The sequence below is a fragment of the Panthera onca genome, chromosome A2 (genome assembly GCF_046562875.1).
Source record: "Panthera onca isolate mPanOnc1 chromosome A2, mPanOnc1 haplotype 2, whole genome shotgun sequence".
NCBI lineage: Eukaryota > Metazoa > Chordata > Mammalia > Carnivora > Felidae > Panthera > Panthera onca.
This window is the reverse complement of record NC_138340.1, coordinates 18,465,143-18,481,850: the sequence shown is the minus strand read 5'-3', so window position 1 is coordinate 18,481,850 and position 16,708 is coordinate 18,465,143. Positions and strand designations below refer to the sequence as shown.

The 16,708-nt window shown below is 44.6% G+C and overlaps 2 protein-coding genes across 6 annotated transcripts in view; one reads left to right on the top strand and one right to left on the bottom strand.

Annotated features, from left to right (window-relative positions):
* Window positions 1-16,708, bottom strand: part of NDUFAF3 (NADH:ubiquinone oxidoreductase complex assembly factor 3) — a 339,096-nt gene that overhangs the window by 135,002 nt on the left and 187,386 nt on the right. The window lies entirely within an intron of this gene.
* USP4 (ubiquitin specific peptidase 4) overlaps window positions 1-16,708 on the top strand; it is a 48,180-nt gene that overhangs the window by 23,438 nt on the left and 8,034 nt on the right. For 3 of the 5 annotated variants that reach the window (XR_009610325.3, XM_060633626.3, XM_060633625.3), the window contains 7 exons: window positions 1,843-2,016; window positions 5,848-6,006; window positions 6,876-7,100; window positions 7,833-7,916; window positions 8,835-8,929; window positions 11,189-11,380; window positions 12,311-12,399. Coding sequence is in view for 3 of the 5 variants with exons in the window: in XM_060633626.3 (XP_060489609.1) it covers window positions 1,843-2,016; window positions 5,848-6,006; window positions 6,876-7,100; window positions 7,833-7,916; window positions 8,835-8,929; window positions 11,189-11,380; window positions 12,311-12,399 (1,018 nt within the window). In the remaining 2 variants the exon portion in view is untranslated. Of the gene's footprint in view, window positions 1-1,842; window positions 2,017-5,847; window positions 6,007-6,875; window positions 7,101-7,832; window positions 7,917-8,834; window positions 8,930-10,483; window positions 10,581-11,188; window positions 11,381-12,310; window positions 12,468-16,708 lie in introns of those variants that run through there. The other 2 variants (XR_009610326.3, XM_060633627.3) reach the window with 2 other exon arrangements.

The window sequence follows — 16,708 nt, the reverse complement described above, 5'->3', positions numbered from 1 at the left end:
GAGCTGAGTACTAAAGAAAAGAACCTTGAGATTTGGCCTTTCATGGGTAGGTTTTCTCAACTCTCTTGTATCCTCAATTTTCCTCGACTATTGGATGAAGATAACAACGAGGAGATTTATAGCTCCAGATGTAAATATCAGGAAAAAGAAGAAAAGGTAAATTCTGTAATTTAAGTTTCTATCTCCTAATGCTAGGAAAAGAACGAATGAAACCCAGAGAAAGTGGGAAGAGGGAAATAATAGAAGAACAGAAATCAGTGAAATACAAAGCTGATTAAAAGTACAACTAAATGTGATTCTTTGGGGAAAAAACAAAAACTTAAATTGACAGAAATGCTCAGAGAAACTGATCGGGAATAAAAGAATAGACATGACTAAAGCTGGGAATGAAAAAGGACTATCACTACAGATCCTATAGCCATTAAAAAGATGAGACGATAGTGGAACAACTTTATGCCATTAAATTAGACAATTTAGCTGACAAATTTAAGATTTTATTTATTTATTTCATTTATTTTAAAACATTTATTTTCGAGAGAAGGAATGCACGTGTATGCGTGAGTGGGGAAGGGGCAGAGAGAGAAAGGGAATCTCAAGCAGTCTCCATACTGTCAGCACAGAGCCCCATGTGGGGCTTGAACTCATGAACCTAGAGATCATGACCTGAGCCAATATCTAGACTCAGACATTTAACTGACTGAGCCACCCAGATGTCCCTTAAAGATTTTTTTAAGTAGTCTCTATACCCAACATGGGACTCGAACTCACAACCCTGAGATCAAGAGTTGCGTGCTTCACCCACTAAGCCAGCCAGGCGCCCTGACTAGGAATTTTGAAAAAAAGGAAAATTTTAGACGATCATATCTCATAACTATAGACACAAATAATGTAAATGAAATTTTAGCAAATCAAATTCAACAATATAGATGAAAGTGGTTGAACAAGTGGGGTTTGTAACGGCAGAACTAGGTTGGTTTGACACCTGAAAAATTAATTTCTCACATAAAGGAGAAAGCCCTATGATCATCTCAATAGATGTAGGAAAAAACCTTTGATCAAACTCAATTTTTGAGTTTGAAGAGTTATAATTAGTATGTACACATGTACAGTGATAGTGTTTTATGTTTTTTCTACTATCTCGTTATCCTGATCTTTCCTCTGTAATGTTTCAGCTCTAGTAAAACATTTTGCCTTCAGCTTATTTATATTTTATCTTCCCATGAGACAGTGGAATGTCCTAATCAATTCTTGTTTTTTTTTTAATGTTTATTTTTGAGGGAGGGAGAGAGAGAGAGCAAGCGAGCGTGAGTGGGGGAGGGGCAGAGAGAGAGGGAGACACAGAACCCAGAGCAGGCTCCAGGCTCTGAGCTGTTAGCACAGAGCCTGATGCAGGGCTCAAACTCCTGAACCATGAGATCATGACCTGAGCTGAAATTGGATGCTTAACTGACTGAGCCACCCAGGTGCCCTTCCAAATCAATTCTAATTTAAAAAATTATCATCTTAAAATTATTATGTTAAAACTTATCATCCTTCATTGAATAGAAGATTATTCTATGTCAGGCACTTGGGTGCACAGCTTTTACCCTTGGGTAGTTATTTCAGAGAGAGTTCTTAGGCAGTGAGTGAGCTCCCAACTATATCCTTGGGAGGTTAGCTGCAAGGCAGACCACCAGCAAGAATTCTGGAAGGCTGTGCCTTACTATTGTGAGCCTTGCAGAGAATCTACTGAGAACTTCATTTTGTTGGAGTTGACCCTCATTGGCCCTTGAGAACTTGGTTTATCTTTATCTCTGTGTGTTGTCCATAAGGGGTGTGAGCTCTGATTGTGTTCTCTTTCAGTGCTTGAGCAACACCGCACCACTGACTGACTACTTTCTCAAAGATGAGTATGAGGCTGAGATCAACAGAGACAATCCTCTGGGAATGAAAGGGGAAATTGCAGAAGCCTATGCAGAGCTCATTAAACAGATGTGGTCTGGAAGGGATGCTCACGTGGCACCTCGCATGTTCAAAGTAGGTTGCTGTATATGTTTCCTTTTTTCCGTTTTGGGGAGAGTGATTTAGTTTTCAAATGAGGCATTCCAGTTGCATTTTGGGGTTAAGATGGGGTCTGGGACTAAAAGCCTCACACGTTGAGAGCCGCCTTTCCTGTTGTTGAGTCATTCAGCGCACAGGTACTTTAAGTGACCTCAGCCCGCACCTCTGGGCAGGGGATACTTCAGAAGTCATTTGTGCTGTATTCTGTGGTGCCAGCCTTTAAATAGGCAACATTCTAATAAGCCAGACCGTAACAATTCAGTTTAATTTCCAGCACTATCTGAAGGGTATTCCCAGGTTCTCTGAGCTGAGAACCTATACCCGCTGTGGTTTGAGTTGGGCCCCCTAAGTCAGGTTGATATTCGTGGAATGTGGTTGAGAGGCAGTTCTCACTTAGATCCCTCAGCAAGGGAGATCAGGTGAACTGTAGTGGGCTCTTGGATCATCTTGGGCCTTCCCTCACCTTAAATGTTTTTTCCTGTTGAGGGGAGGGCCCTTGCTTCATATTTTTAAATCTGAGAAATCCTACTTAGCCTGCACCACCAGGGTTCAAGGAGCCTTCATGAAGCACATGGTAGAAAAAGATAGGCATGTTTTTTATGCAAAGAGAGGAGCAAAGTAGCACCGTAGCTCAATGAGAAAATTTAAATCTTAGACAGTTTATTGAAATGGAAAACTAATTCTTTTTACCCCCATAGTCACATTAATCTCTGGGAAATACATGTAAATTACTATTCACATGCCATAAAGTCATAAAGAGATGGAATCGGGTGACAACACATTAGGCTCAAGCTCTTATAAATAAACAATTGACAGATCGTATTTAGGGATATTAGAAGTAGTGTAGAGTTTCCTTGATGACGGACATTTTCTCTGCACTGTCTGTTGTGGTAGCCACTAGCCATTTGAAATGTGGGTAGTGTGAACAAGAAATTGGATTTTTTAATTGTGTTTAATTTTATTATTTTTTTTTTTTTATTTTTTTTTTCAACGTTTTTTATTTATTTTTGGGACAGAGAGAGACAGAGCATGAACGGGGGAGGGGCAGAGAGAGAGGGAGACACAGAATCGGAAACAGGCTCCAGGCTCCGAGCCATCAGCCCAGAGCCTGACGCGGGGGCTCGAACTCACAGACCGCGAGATCGTGACCTGGCTGAAGTCGGACGCTTAACCGACTGCGCCACCCAGGCGCCCCAATTGTGTTTAATTTTAATTTAAATAGTCACATGTGCCCAGTGGCTATGGTATTGGGCAACACAGGTAGAGAGCATTGGTTCTCCAACTACAGGATTCATCGGAACCTCTGGAAGGGCTTGTTAAAATACAGAATACTGGGGTGCCTGAGTGACTCAGTTGGTTAAGTGTTAAGCGTCTGACTCTTGGTTTTGGCTCAGCTCATGAGCTCGTGGCTTTGTCGGTTTGAGCCCCACGTTGGGCTCTGTGCTGGCAGTGTGGAGCCTGCGTGGGACTCTCTCTCTCTTTCTCTGCCCCTCCCCACCAGCCCCCTCCCCACTTGCACTGTCTCTGTCTCTCTCAAAATAAATAAATAAACTTAAGTAAATAAATAAAAATAAATAAAATATAGACCACTGGACCTATCCTGAAAGTTTCTCATTCTGTAGACCTGGGTTGGGCCCAAGAATGTGCATTTTTTTTTTTCTTTTTCGTTTCTTTTTTTTTTTTAACTTTTAAAAGTTAAAACTGATTTATTTAGTTTGTTCATTTCTTGTATTTATTAGTGGTCTTGACATCAACAAAATTGGAATTATTATTAGGTTCTACCAGAAAAAAATAATAAATGCAATAGAAAAGAGTTGTATTTCTAGGAATTTGAATTTTGAACCAAGAGGACCAAGAGATAAACTTTCAGGGTTATTCATTTCCTTTGCTAGCACTGTCAAATGTTCAGGTACTTTAGTCTGTAATGAACATACTAAGGTATAATTATGTGTACTCAAAGAGCATCTTTTGCTGAGCTCATGTCCAGTGAACCAAAAATTAAATTTCAGTGTTTAGTTATTCTTTGAGATTACAATAGTTCCAGGTTACCAAAAGGTAGTTTAAAAGTTCACTGGAGGGGCGCCTGGGTGGCGCAGTCGGTTAAGCGTCTGACTTCAGCCAGGTCACGATCTCGCGGTCCGTGAGTTCGAGCCCCGCGTCAGGCTCTGGGCTGATGGCTCGGAGCCTGGAGCCTGTTTCCGATTCTGTGTCTCCCTCTCTCTCTGCCCCTCCCCCGTTCATGCTCTGTCTCTCTCTGTCCCAAAAATAAAAATAAAAAAAACGTTGAAAAAAAAAAAGTTCACTGGAAACACTTAAGTTGTTTGCTAGAATAAATTACTATTGGCAGATTTTTGATGGAAGGAGTCCTGAATCTGATGTCCTCAGTTTTTTATTATTTTTGTTTTATTTATTTTTTTTAATTTTATTTTTTTTAATTTACATCCAAATTAGTTAGCATATAGTGCAGCAGTGATTTCAGGAGTAGATTCCTTAATGCCCCTTACCTATTTAGCCCATCCCCCCTCCCACAACCCCTCCAGTAACCCTCTGTTTGTTCTCCATATTTATGAGTCTCTTCTGTTTTGTCCCCTCCCTGTTTTTTATTATTTTCGTTTCCTTTCCCTTATGTTCATCTGTTTTTGTCTCTTAAAGTCTTCATATGAGTGAAGTCGTATGATTTTTGTCTTTCTCTAATTTCACTTAGCATAATGCCCTCCAGTTCCATCCACGTAGTTGCAAATGGCAAGGTTTCATTCTTTTTGATTGCCGAGTAATACTCCATTGTATGTATGTGTGTATATAGATATATGTGTGTACACACATATATCTATATACCACATCTTCTTTACCCATTCATCCATCGATGGACATTTGGACTCTTTCCATACTTTGGCTATTGTTGATCGTGCTGCTATGAACATTGGGATGTATGTGTCCCTTCGAAACAGCACCCCTGTATCCCTTGGATAAATACCTAGTAGTGCAATTGCTGGGTTGTAAGGTAGTTCTATTTTTAATTTTTTGAGGAACCTCCATACTGTTTTCCAGAGTGGCTGTACCAGCTTTCATTTCCAAGGAATGTGCATTTCTGACAAGCTCCCAGGTGATGCTGGTGGTGCTAGTCGGGGACCACACTCTTGAAGATCATGGGTGTAAAGCGATACAAGGCAGACAGTTTATTTAAGGATAGGAGGGCTGTTAGGTACAGGAGGCTTCCTCTGACTGATACAGATATTTATAAAGTTCTCATGGAGACTCTGAACCAAAGAAGCAAGTAAGAGGGGGATTCGTGTCAGTATTTAGGAGATGTGGCTGCTCAGGATGCCACTCTTCACTTTTCTTTTAGGATAGTGCCCAGGTGTCAAGTCTGCTGTTCTCCTGGCTTTTGATCTGAGCCCTCTCTCTCTGGTGAGAACTACTGGCCTCCTTTAGGCTCCTGATGAATTAATTGGGCCACTCAACCAGATGGTATTCTCCCTTACTGTCCCAGGTGACCCTGCAAAGTTTTTGTTTTTTTTTTTTTCAAGTTTATTTATTTTGAGAACAAAGAGGGTGGGGCACACATGCAAGTCAGGGAGGGGCAAAGAGAGAGGGAGAGAGAATCCCAAGCTGTCTCTGCACATCAGCATGGAGCTGGATGTGGGGCTTAGCCTCATGAACCAGGAGATCGGTGACCCAAGCCGAAGTTGGATGCTCAGCCACCGGAGCCATCCAGGTGCCCCTGCAGAGTTATTTTTGATGGCAATTTCCCATCTGACTTCACTGGTTTAAATCTTATACTTTCTGATGTGATTGCTTTTGTTGTAGACCCAAGTGGGACGTTTCGCCCCTCAGTTTTCTGGCTACCAGCAACAAGACTCTCAGGAGTTGTTAGCCTTTCTTCTAGATGGATTGCATGAAGATCTGAACCGTGTAAAGAAGAAGCCCTACCTGGAGCTGAAGGATGCCAATGGGCGGCCAGATGCGGTAGGATATTGAAGATTGAGGATTTTGAGCAGTAGTATTTCATAGAAGTTGCCTCCTTCCGAAAGTTGCAGGAAAATTCTTTTGGTCTTTGAGTATTGGCACCAGGACCCTGGTTGCCTCTTGCTGTTGATGACATGGACACATGTTGTGGTAGAGTAATGTGCTCCAGGTCAGGAAGAGACTACCCCTAGTTACTCCTAATTCTCTGGCTTGGGCTTCTTTAATTGAGAGTCAATTTGTTAGTATAATTTCATTGCTGAACCAGAGACTAGGGCATTCTGTAAAGTGTCTGTAGTATGGGCCGTCATTAAAATACTTACATGATCATTAAAATAGTTTGTTACTAACATTATTAGGGCACTGACTTTTTGCCTCGATTTTCTGATCTACGAAAAGGCAATTTAGTATTTAAGTTACCTTATCACATTGGGATTCATTATACGAAAACTTTAAAGTAGCATTTATATCTTGATGGAAAAACCATGAGTTAGCTGAACTGTAGTATGAATTAAAACCTCACTGAAGGAACTTTGGCTCATTGAAAACCTTATAGGAGGCAGTCCTTGCTCTGGTCAGGCCCATTTACCCACGGTGTTCTCAGGGCTGTCTATCTCCTATCAGAGGATACACAGATACTGGTGTGTCCATCGATCCTAAGTGAAGACTGTTAAATGTGGGATTGGGCATAAAGCTGGCATGTGGCTGTATGGTACACCAAGAGCAGTCCACACCCTGGCTGGCCTGGACCAAGTTCTTTGCTATAGAGACTGCCTCATGGTCCATCTCAGATTCTGCTGTGGATCATTCTGGATGATGGGATAAATGACTCAAGTGTGTTGAGAATGTCTTCTTTATCTTTCTCCTTCTAGGTGGTGGCAAAGGAAGCCTGGGAGAATCACAGGTTGAGGAATGACTCTGTGATTGTGGACACATTCCATGGCCTCTTCAAATCTACTTTGGTTTGCCCAGAATGTGCTAAGGTTTCTGTGACCTTTGACCCGTTTTGCTATCTAACTCTCCCACTGCCCCTGAAGAAAGATAGAGTTATGGAGGTCTTCCTGGTTCCTGCTGACCCTTGCTGCAGACCTACTCAGGTAAGAGAATCTGCACCCTCACAGCGCCCCTCACCGTGGGACCCAGAGCGGGGCTTCTCCCACCGACTGCTTCTGAATCCCTGTGGCACTTGCCTGAGTGTGTCCCCCCAGCCTCCATCAGACCTCTGTAATCCTGTATCAGTCAGAGAAGATTGTGAAGGTGCTCTGGGCTTCTCTGTCACTTTTCCCCCATGCTTCATTCATGCAGCTAAGGTAGTACGAATGATCTGCTAAGTGGTCCTTGTATCAGAACGCTGGGAAGCAGCAGCAGGGTCTTCTGGGCCAGTCAGCCAAGAGAGCCTGGCTAGAACAGAAGGCTGTGTGATTGGAGTGACGAGCGGGTCTTAGCGTCCCACCCCACTGATGGCTCACTGAGTGACTATACTGCTTAGTCTTCTGTCTCTGGTTTCTTCACCTCTTAGAGATGACATGACATGGCAGTCTGTATAGTTTTTAACAATTCCTTAAAGGAAGCAAACTTTAGGAATGAAACAAAGTAGTATTTAGGAGGGAAAGAGATGGGTGGGCCCTGGGCTGCCTCCTGAGTAGAGAGGCAAGTGCTGAGGCAGAAGACTTGCCTGTTGGCTCTTCTGATGACTCATGTGGACCCTGACCTCATGTACACTGTTTCTGGGAGGTCATCTTAGGTGACCTGCGTTGCCTGCTCCTCCCAGCTCATCTCCCACCCTTTGCTGAGTGCCTTTGTCACCCCTCCCATCTATCTTTTTGCAGTACCGCGTGGTTGTGCCGCTGATGGGGGCTGTGTCTGACCTGTGCGAGGCTCTCTCCAGGCTGTCTGGCATTGCTGCAGAAAACGTAAGGCAGGGTGGTCGGTGGCACTCACTACTTCATAGTCCTTTGGAGTGTATTTTCAAACTTGTAGCCATTTTTAGGGGGTAGTTTTTATTGGCCAGCACAAATGTGATTATATCTGGATGCCTCTGGCCTCCTGTCCCTCGCTCACTGTGCACACTGTGGCTGAGACTCCCTTCAGCCACGGGAACACTGTCCTTGCTCCAGTGAGGTCACACTAGCCACGGTCAGAGGGCCAGGAGTAGGGCTCTGCTCTCAGCTTTGCTGCCCTTGCCTACATGACCTCTTCTGTAGTATGAGAAGCTGCAATTTCTTTCCTACACTAAACTCTGTGAGTCTGGAGTGACTTTGTGATGTTCTTGATAGAAATCTTTATTTAGAAGCAGCTGCCCATTCTGGGCTTTCTGCCGAGCCTGGCCCTGTGTGGTGGTGGGGAAAGTGAAAATCCCCTCCCCATCCTCCTGTATGCTCCAAGTACCTTCTTTGTCCCAGCCCTGGTCACTGCTCTTGCTCAGCCCCACTTCCCTCATAGCCCTGCTGGTTTTAGGCAGTTGCATAGTTGGGGTTTGGTGTGTTCAGCTATGTGCTGAGGATGGTTTGGAGACTTCTGGCCCTGGCAGACACCCCAGAGACGTCTGGATGACCACCAGTCTCTGATCAACACTCACTCCCCACCATTCCTGCCACTTGAGGTCAAATCCCATCGTAACCCTCAGGACAAATGTTAACCAGCAGGTTTTCTGCTGGTGGCAGTCATGCTGTTCTTCTTCCTTGGGCATTGGCCCCTGAACTCTGGGGCTGGTTGAGTGATGGTCTCTCTGGAGGTAACACTCCAGCAGCACATTGTTTTCATTTGCTTCTGGGGTTTTATGTAGAGGCCCTTATCCATCCTGTAATCTTTCTGTTACTGTTGATTCTTAGATGGTGGTCACAGATGTATATAATCACCGGTTCCACAAAATTTTCCAAATGGATGAAGGTTTAAACCACATCATGCCTCGGGATGACATTTTTGTGTGAGTACTCAGTGGTTTCTGCTGCAGGCTCAAAGGAAACATTCTAGAGGCTTTGCCTTGTAGGTGTCTCCAAAGCAGAAGATCTGGTAGTCCGTGCTCATGTGGATTTGCCCTGACTCCTTGTGCCAGGGGATGGGGGTTCAGGGAATTCTGACAGCCATCAATGCTAAGCACTTCATGGCACTTCAGAGCTAGATATTCCAGATAACTCTCTTTAGCATGGACATAGTCTCTTGTCACCAGTTGCTACCTATTAAGAGGGCCTATTTAGTAGTCCTATAGATGGTCCTGATGTCAGAAATGCCTTTCTCAAGAAGAGTCACAGCTGTACAAGGGGCCACAGGAAGATGAGGGAAGGGATGTGATGTAGGCCGTGGTTCCTTGGGCAGGCGATCTCAGAGTGACAGGAGGGTTGACAGAAACAACGTTTTTCTGCTCTGACATTCTGTAAGCTCTGAGACTATTTTCTCATCCATGTGGGGACAGTACAATGCCAGCTCCAGTGATCTCTTTAGCCTCTCCCAGGTCCTCTTACTTGAAGGCTGCTCCCTGTAATTTTGTGTGTGTCCCTCTCCCGGGTGGGGTGGAGTAGAATATGAGCTTGTCTGCACTCCCTGACAGTCACTTACTTGCTCAGGGAAGCTTGAATGTGGACCACACCCGTGCTGTTTCTTCCCCATTCCCTCTTGCTTGGAAACTTGCCTCTGCTGAGAAAGGTTTTCAGCATTTGTTTTGGTTTTTGTTTTGGTTGAGGATTGCAGTACACGAAGGAATCATTTCCTTCCCTTTAAGTTTTTGGGCCTGTGACTTCCAGATCACTCTAAAAGAAGTAGTTCTTGACCACACCCAAGATCCTAGTTCTGTTCACTTGCACAGGCTGCCTCCCCACTCAGCCATCTTTGCTTACTTGACAAAGTCAGCTCAGTGTCAGGCTAAGGCTGTCCATTTCTGACCCCAAGTCCTTAACAGCAAACATCTCCCCTCAATTCTGGAAACTAGTGTTTGTACACACCCAAGCTCAGAGGAACTGGGGTGTTGCCCTGTGGGAAGCTTAGCAAACCACCACCAACAAAGGAATTTGCAGAGGGCTTGAGTGCCAACCATCAGGAAGCAGATTGTTTTAAAGATTAATTGGTAATTATGAAAACACGCTGGTGGCACTAATATTACTTGAGTGTGTGGCGCACTCTGCCGCTGAGTCCTTGAATTCTCACCGCCACACTAGAAGGTAGACTTGTTCACTGAGTAAGCAGACTCAGAAGGGAGCACTTGGCCCCCTTATAGTGGCCAGAAGGTGACAGTGACAGACCTGGGCCAGCTTCACTCCAAGACCTCATTCTTGACACTAATGCTGGACCACAGGGCCCTTACCTAGAGCACACCTTAGACATTTTTGTGAGTTTTTCTTAGAACTCCTCTTGCACATATGTCATTTAGGACTATTTGCCAGGCATCTGGGGAGGGGTGTGTGTGTGTGTGTGTGTGTGTGTGTGTGTGTGTGTGTGTTTATAGTTTTCAAAAATTGAATCAGTAAGTTTGTGTCTCCCCCTATAGGAAGAGGGAAAGACTACAGTCGGTTGCCAGCAATTTTGGTAACATCTGTTCCAGGATAAAACATCTATAAATCTCCTCAATCCCATGTATTCACTAAGTAAGACACATTTTTCAAAATCATTGATTTATATTTAGCATTTTCTTTGGTTATCTCTAATTTTTAAAAAATTAAATATGGTTCTTTTACTTCAATGTTTTTGAACAAAGATAGCAAACAATTAGTTTTATAAATTTGCTTCCTCATTTGAAAGAAAGCATCTTTGCATAATATTCTAGGTATACATTCTTGTACAATATTTGATTTTATAACACTTCAAAAGTTGAGCTCCTTGGTGACAGAAGATGAACTTGGTGGCCAGGCCTCCCCCTTCCTGCGCCTTTATGTCTGCAATGATGGTCCCGATGACAGCTGTCATCTGTGTTGAGTCCCATTAAAGGACCACAGAATTGAGGCCACGGTTGGGGGAAGGAGAATCACATTATCCCTGACTCCCGGGTTGCATAGGTTCACATTTTGCTGATAGTGATCCTTGGGATTCCTGACCCAGCTTCCAGAATCTTCTTGGAAATGGCTTATCCACCTTTTATGCTAAAGTATGATTTGTCCCAGTAACCACAGTCCTGGCCACCATGTAGCTGCAGCTCAGATCTCCGTTGCTCATGATGGCCTGCTGCTGAAGGTGCCCTCTTGTGTGATTGACACAGGTACGAGGTCTGCAGCACCTCCGCTGATGGCTCTGAGTGTGTCACACTTCCAGTCTACTTCAGGGAAAGGAAGTCCAGGCCGTCGAGCACTTCTTCCGGGGCAGTGCTGTATGGACAGCCACTGCTGGTTTCTGTTCCCAAGCACAAGCTAACCCTTGAGTCTTTGTACCAGGCTGTTTGTGAGCGTATCAGGTTGGTGACAGAAATGCATTTTGCTTGTTATCTAAAATCAAGACGGGCCTGGTCATAGTGGTGACTCCCCATGCAGTGTCCCTGTGCTGGTCCCACGTGCTTAATCCTGTGAAAATGCAGTTGGGCCTGCCCCCAGAGGGCCAGGACAGGTGCTGTTGGGATGGGGCACCTGGCACATCTTTTTTTTTTTTTTTTTTAAGGGGTCTTACATTGTTTTGTTTTTTGTTTTTTGTTTTTTGTTTTTTTACAGCTTGTTTATTTTTGAGAGAGAGTACAAGCATGCATACACACAAGTGGGGGAGGGGCGGAGAGAGAGAGACAGAATTGGAAGCAGGCTCCAGGCTCTGAGCTATTAGCACAGAGCCCAACGTGGGCTTGAACTCATGAACCTTGAGATCATGACCTGAGCTGAAGTCGGGCACTCAACCCACTGAGCCACCCAGGTGCTCCCCATCTGGCACATCTTAAGCATCATGATACTGTCACTTAAGCCTTCTCTGGGGTTCCTAGAATCATGTCTGTCACATCTGTCAGTCACCGGGTGCAGGCAGTCTAGTGTTTTGAGGGCAGTTTGTGTCAGAATACAATTTCTGAAGTAGCTTCACGATCATTCTGAAGCTGGTAATTAATGTTCCTGGGAAATATTTTTCTAATGGTGATGCCATGTGACATTCATAGAAGACTTGAAACAAGCATTCATGGAAGACTCGGAGTCTTTGGCGACTTGGTACTTAGACATCTTATCTTTTGGGTTCCCCTCAATATCTAAAGTGTTGACAATCACATGCTTTTAAAGCCCCTTTATTTACCTGAATTGCTTTGTGAATAGCTGGGAGTATGTCAGTTGTGAACTACTTCTAGCTGAATAGTGGAGAAAAACAGGTAAATGTTATAGCTAACACATCATTCTTTTTCTTCCTTTTTTTCAAGCCGCTATATAAAACAGCCTTTGCCTGATGAGTCTGGCAGCTCGCCCTTGGAGCCGGGGGCCTGCAATGGCTCCAGGGGCAGCTGTGAAGGTGAGCGCTCGCCACGCTGTGGGGCTGTGACTGACCAAATCCCTCCTGACCTCCCTCTTCTTCCAAAGGTGTTGTACACACGGGAGAGGGAGGCTCTAAGGCTGGGTGGGGGCTCTGGCTAGAGAGCAGATCTGGGAGCCCCGATGCACCACTCCGTGCTGCCAGTGCATGTTATCCAACTTCAGCGCCTCATGGAATCTTCTTAGACATGGAGGCTGTGTTTCACCTCAGGCAGAGTGAGACTGACAGGACTCGGTGACTTGCCCAGGATCATGAGGTGTGTTGGGATTGCAGTGGGTGCTTATCCGGCACTTGACTGCCTCCATGACTTGGCTTCTGTCTGCAGAGCTATTAGGTTGGCTCTTGCCCACCACTCTAATGTGGCACTGCCTCTGGGGAGGACAGGAGTCCTGGCCAGCCAATCAGAGGGCAGAGAGTTTCTCTTGAGTGTTTCTTTCTGCCCAGGAAGCTACAGGTTAATAGCTGACTCTAGAGAGCTCCGTCTGTGGCAGCAAAGAGAGCCACAGTCTACAAAGCAGTAGGATAAGGTTCATTGCAGGAAACCCAGAGCCCTCGCCATTCTCTCATGTCCAAGTGCTCACAAGCTTATCCCTGACTGAGGAGCTGTGTCTGACCTGCATTGTGGTTGTTACCCTTTTGGGGGCCTAGGCGACTTAGTGGGTTTATCACTATACAACCGCAAATGTTCTCCAAATTAGTGCCATAAATTTTCTATTGCAAATCCGAATGCCAAGATTTCTCCAAGATGTGCACAGTCTTCAAAAGTGAGACTTGACATTAAAAATAATGCTCACAAGGCTCTGTCCTCACCAGATACTGCACATTGTGAGTATTTTAGGTTTACTGTTTATTCTAGTCATACTCCTTTTTTTTTTTTTGCCATTTTTTTTTTTTATTAACTTAATTTTTAAATTTACATCCAAATTAGTTAGGATACAGTGCAACAATGATTTCAGGAGTAGATTCCTTAATTCCCCTTTCTCATTTAGCTCATCCCCCCTCCCACAACCCCTCCAGTAACCCTCTGTTTGTTCTCCATATTTAAGAGAATATGACCCCCTCCCTGTTTTTATTTTTGTTTCCCTTCCCTTATGTTCATCTGTTTTGTCTCTTAAAGTCCTCATATGAGTGAAGTCATATGATTTTTGTCTTTCTGTGACTAATTTCACTTAGCATAATACCCTCCAGTTCCATCCACGTAATTGCAAATGGCAAGATTTCATTCTTTTTGATTGCCGAGTAATACTCCATTGTATATACATACCACATCTTCTTTATCCATTCATCCATTGATGGACATTTGGACTCTTTCCATACTTTGGCTGTTGTTGATAGTGCTGCTATAAACATTGGGGTGCATGTGTCCCTTCGAAACAGCACATCTGTATCCCTTGGATGAATGCCTAGTAGTGCAATTGCTGGGTCGTAGGGTAGTTCTAGTTTTAATTTTTTGAGGAACCTCCATACTGTTTTCCAGAGTGGCTGCACCAGTTTGCATTCCCACCAGCAGTGCCAAAGAGATCCTCTTTCTCCACATCCTCGCCAACATCTGTTGTTGCCTGAGTTGTTAATGTCAGCCATTCTGACAGGTGTGAGGTGGTATCTCATTGTGGTTTTGATTTGTATTTCCCTGATAATGAGTGATGTTGAGTATTATATTCTGATTCTTGCCCAGAATATCATGTTCTTCCACTAGGGATGAACAAGAGGGTGTTTTGTGTCCAGGTCCCACAAGCAGAGAGGTCAGGGTGGTCATGACGGTCTCGAGCAGACCTTGGGAGACCCATAGGTTTTTGGTGCTCTAGCAGTTAAAGCACTGTGATTTCTAGCTCAAAGTGTGGGGGGACAAGTCACCTTCTTCCTGTGAACCTTGGTTCACCCATCTGCAGAATGGGATGATGACGTCTGCTTCACAGATTTGAGGTTACAGGTTTTTTGGTGGGTTTTTTTTTGTTTGTTTTTTGTTTTTTTTGAAGAGTGGGGATTGGCAGAGGGAGAGAGAGAATTTCAAGCAGGCTCCATGCCCAGCATAGAGCCTGATGTGGGGCTTCATTTCACAACTGTGAGATAATGACCTGAGCCAAATCAGGAGTTGGACACTTAACCAGCTGAGCCATCCAGGTGCCCCAAGGTTACAATTTATTAGATAATGTGGGTTAAAGTACCTGGCACATAATAGATGCACGATTAATAATAACACCATGTCAGTATTTGCTGTTGTTATATTTAGCCTAGCTTTTTAGATATTGCATTTGTCAGTCTCCTGTTCAGGGAGAATTACTGCCTTCTTTTGAATCCTTTAACAGAGTCTTGGCAAATAGACTTCAAACCCTATTTAATGTTGTGAAATACTTCTAATGTTTTTACTGCCATGGCTTCTTGTCAGGCCTATGGTGGTTGTCTCCTGATTCTCCTGATCTTGGGTAGTTGCTTTCAGTGGACTCTGTTTTCTATTCTCATCCTGTTATATACACTTCACTGTATTTAATTCTGACTGCATTAGCAGAAGTTTCCTGAGATTTTCCAAGGAGCTGATAGCCAGTAGTACAACCAGGGACGGAGTTCTTATAGTTTTAGGGCTCTGTTTGTTTACTGAGTGGGGTGGACACAAGCTTTTCTGTGTCCCTGTCAGACAGGTAGCAGGTAGGGCAGGGTCTCACCTGCTGGTCTGGGAGCGGGGCAGGTTCACCTAGGTGTAAAAGGGGCAGTGCTAGTGCCTCAGGAGCCAAGTGGGCCGATTGGAAAAGGAAAGTCCATGAGGGCTGGGCTTGTGGTCTTGTGCCAGCTGGCTGTTTCGGAAGGGTGCCAGTAGGGGTGCGTGGCCCGCCCTCATCCATGGCTATGTTGTTCTTGTGGCCTGAGAGGAAACTGCTGCGTTGTCCTGGGCCTGACTTGTCTTTCCTTATGAACACTCCCATGGCAGACTGTCTAAGAAAAAGAGGATTTTTATGTACAACATCCTGTTTTCCTCGGAGTAGTCCATGTCGTCCATGTCTACTATTTCCTCAGTATGTAAACTTCATATTTTATGTTATGTTATTTTCTTATTTTTTTTTTTAATTTTTATTTATTTTTGACAGAGAGAGAGACAGAGCATGAGTGGGGGAGGTGCAGAGAGAGAGGGAGACACAGAATCCGAAACAGGCTCCAGGCTCCGAGCTGTCAGCACAGAACCTGACGCGGGGCTCGAACTCATGAACTGTGAGATCATGACCTGAGCCGAAGTCGGATGCTCAGCCGACTGAGCCACCCAGGCGCCCCATTATTTTCTTATTTTTAATGTTTGTTTATTTTTGAGAGAGAGCGAGACAGAGCGTGAGTGGGGGAGGGACAGAATGAGAGGGAGACACAGAATCTGAAACAGGCTCCAGGCTCTGAGCTGTCAGCACAGAGCCCGACATGGGGCTCGAACTCACGGACCGCAAGATCGTGACCTGAGCCGAAGTCGGACGCCCAACCGACCGAGCCACCCAGGCGCCCCTACAATGAATATGTTTATGGATCTTTTTATTGCAGCCCCATATACCAGTTCTCTGGAAATGCCTGGGAAATTTACTCATCAGCGTATGTCTGTAGAATGCCTTAAAACTCTTGAGTGGCGCCTGGCTGGCTCAGTAAAGAGCATGCAACTCTTGATCTTGGAGTCTGAGTTCAAGCCCCACATTAGGTGTAAAGATCTAAAAAAAAAAAAAAACTGGGGCGCCTGGGTGGCGCAGTCGGTTAAGCGTCCGACTTCAGCCAGGTCACGATCTCGCGGTCAGTGAGTTCGAGCCCCGCGTCAGGCTCTGGGCTGATGGCTCGGAGCCTGGAGCCTATTTCCGATTCTGTGTCTCCCTCTCTCTCTGCCCCTCCCCCGTTCATGCTCTGTCTCTCTCTGTCCCCAAAATAAATAAAAAACGTTGAAAAAAAAAAATTAAAAAAAAAAAAAAAAAAAAAACTTAAAAAAAATTATTGAAGCTCAGCAATCTCCGATGAATAAAGAGAAAAAAAAAAAAAAGTGGGCAGGATCCTGTCTGCTGTGTTCACTGGGACCCCCACCAGCATGGCACCTGTACCTGAGAGACATTCATTCACTGACTACTTGTTGAAGGGACAGTCAGCCTGTTTCTTGTAGAGGAACTGAAGACTTTTGCTTAATATTTGTGATCATAATATTTTTTAATTGACTTTTATTTTGAGAGTGTGTGTGTGTGTGTGTGTGTGTGTGTGTGAGTGGGGGAGAGGTAGAGAAAGAGGGGGACAGAGGATCCAAAGCGGGCTCTTTGCTGACAGCAGACAGCCTGATGTG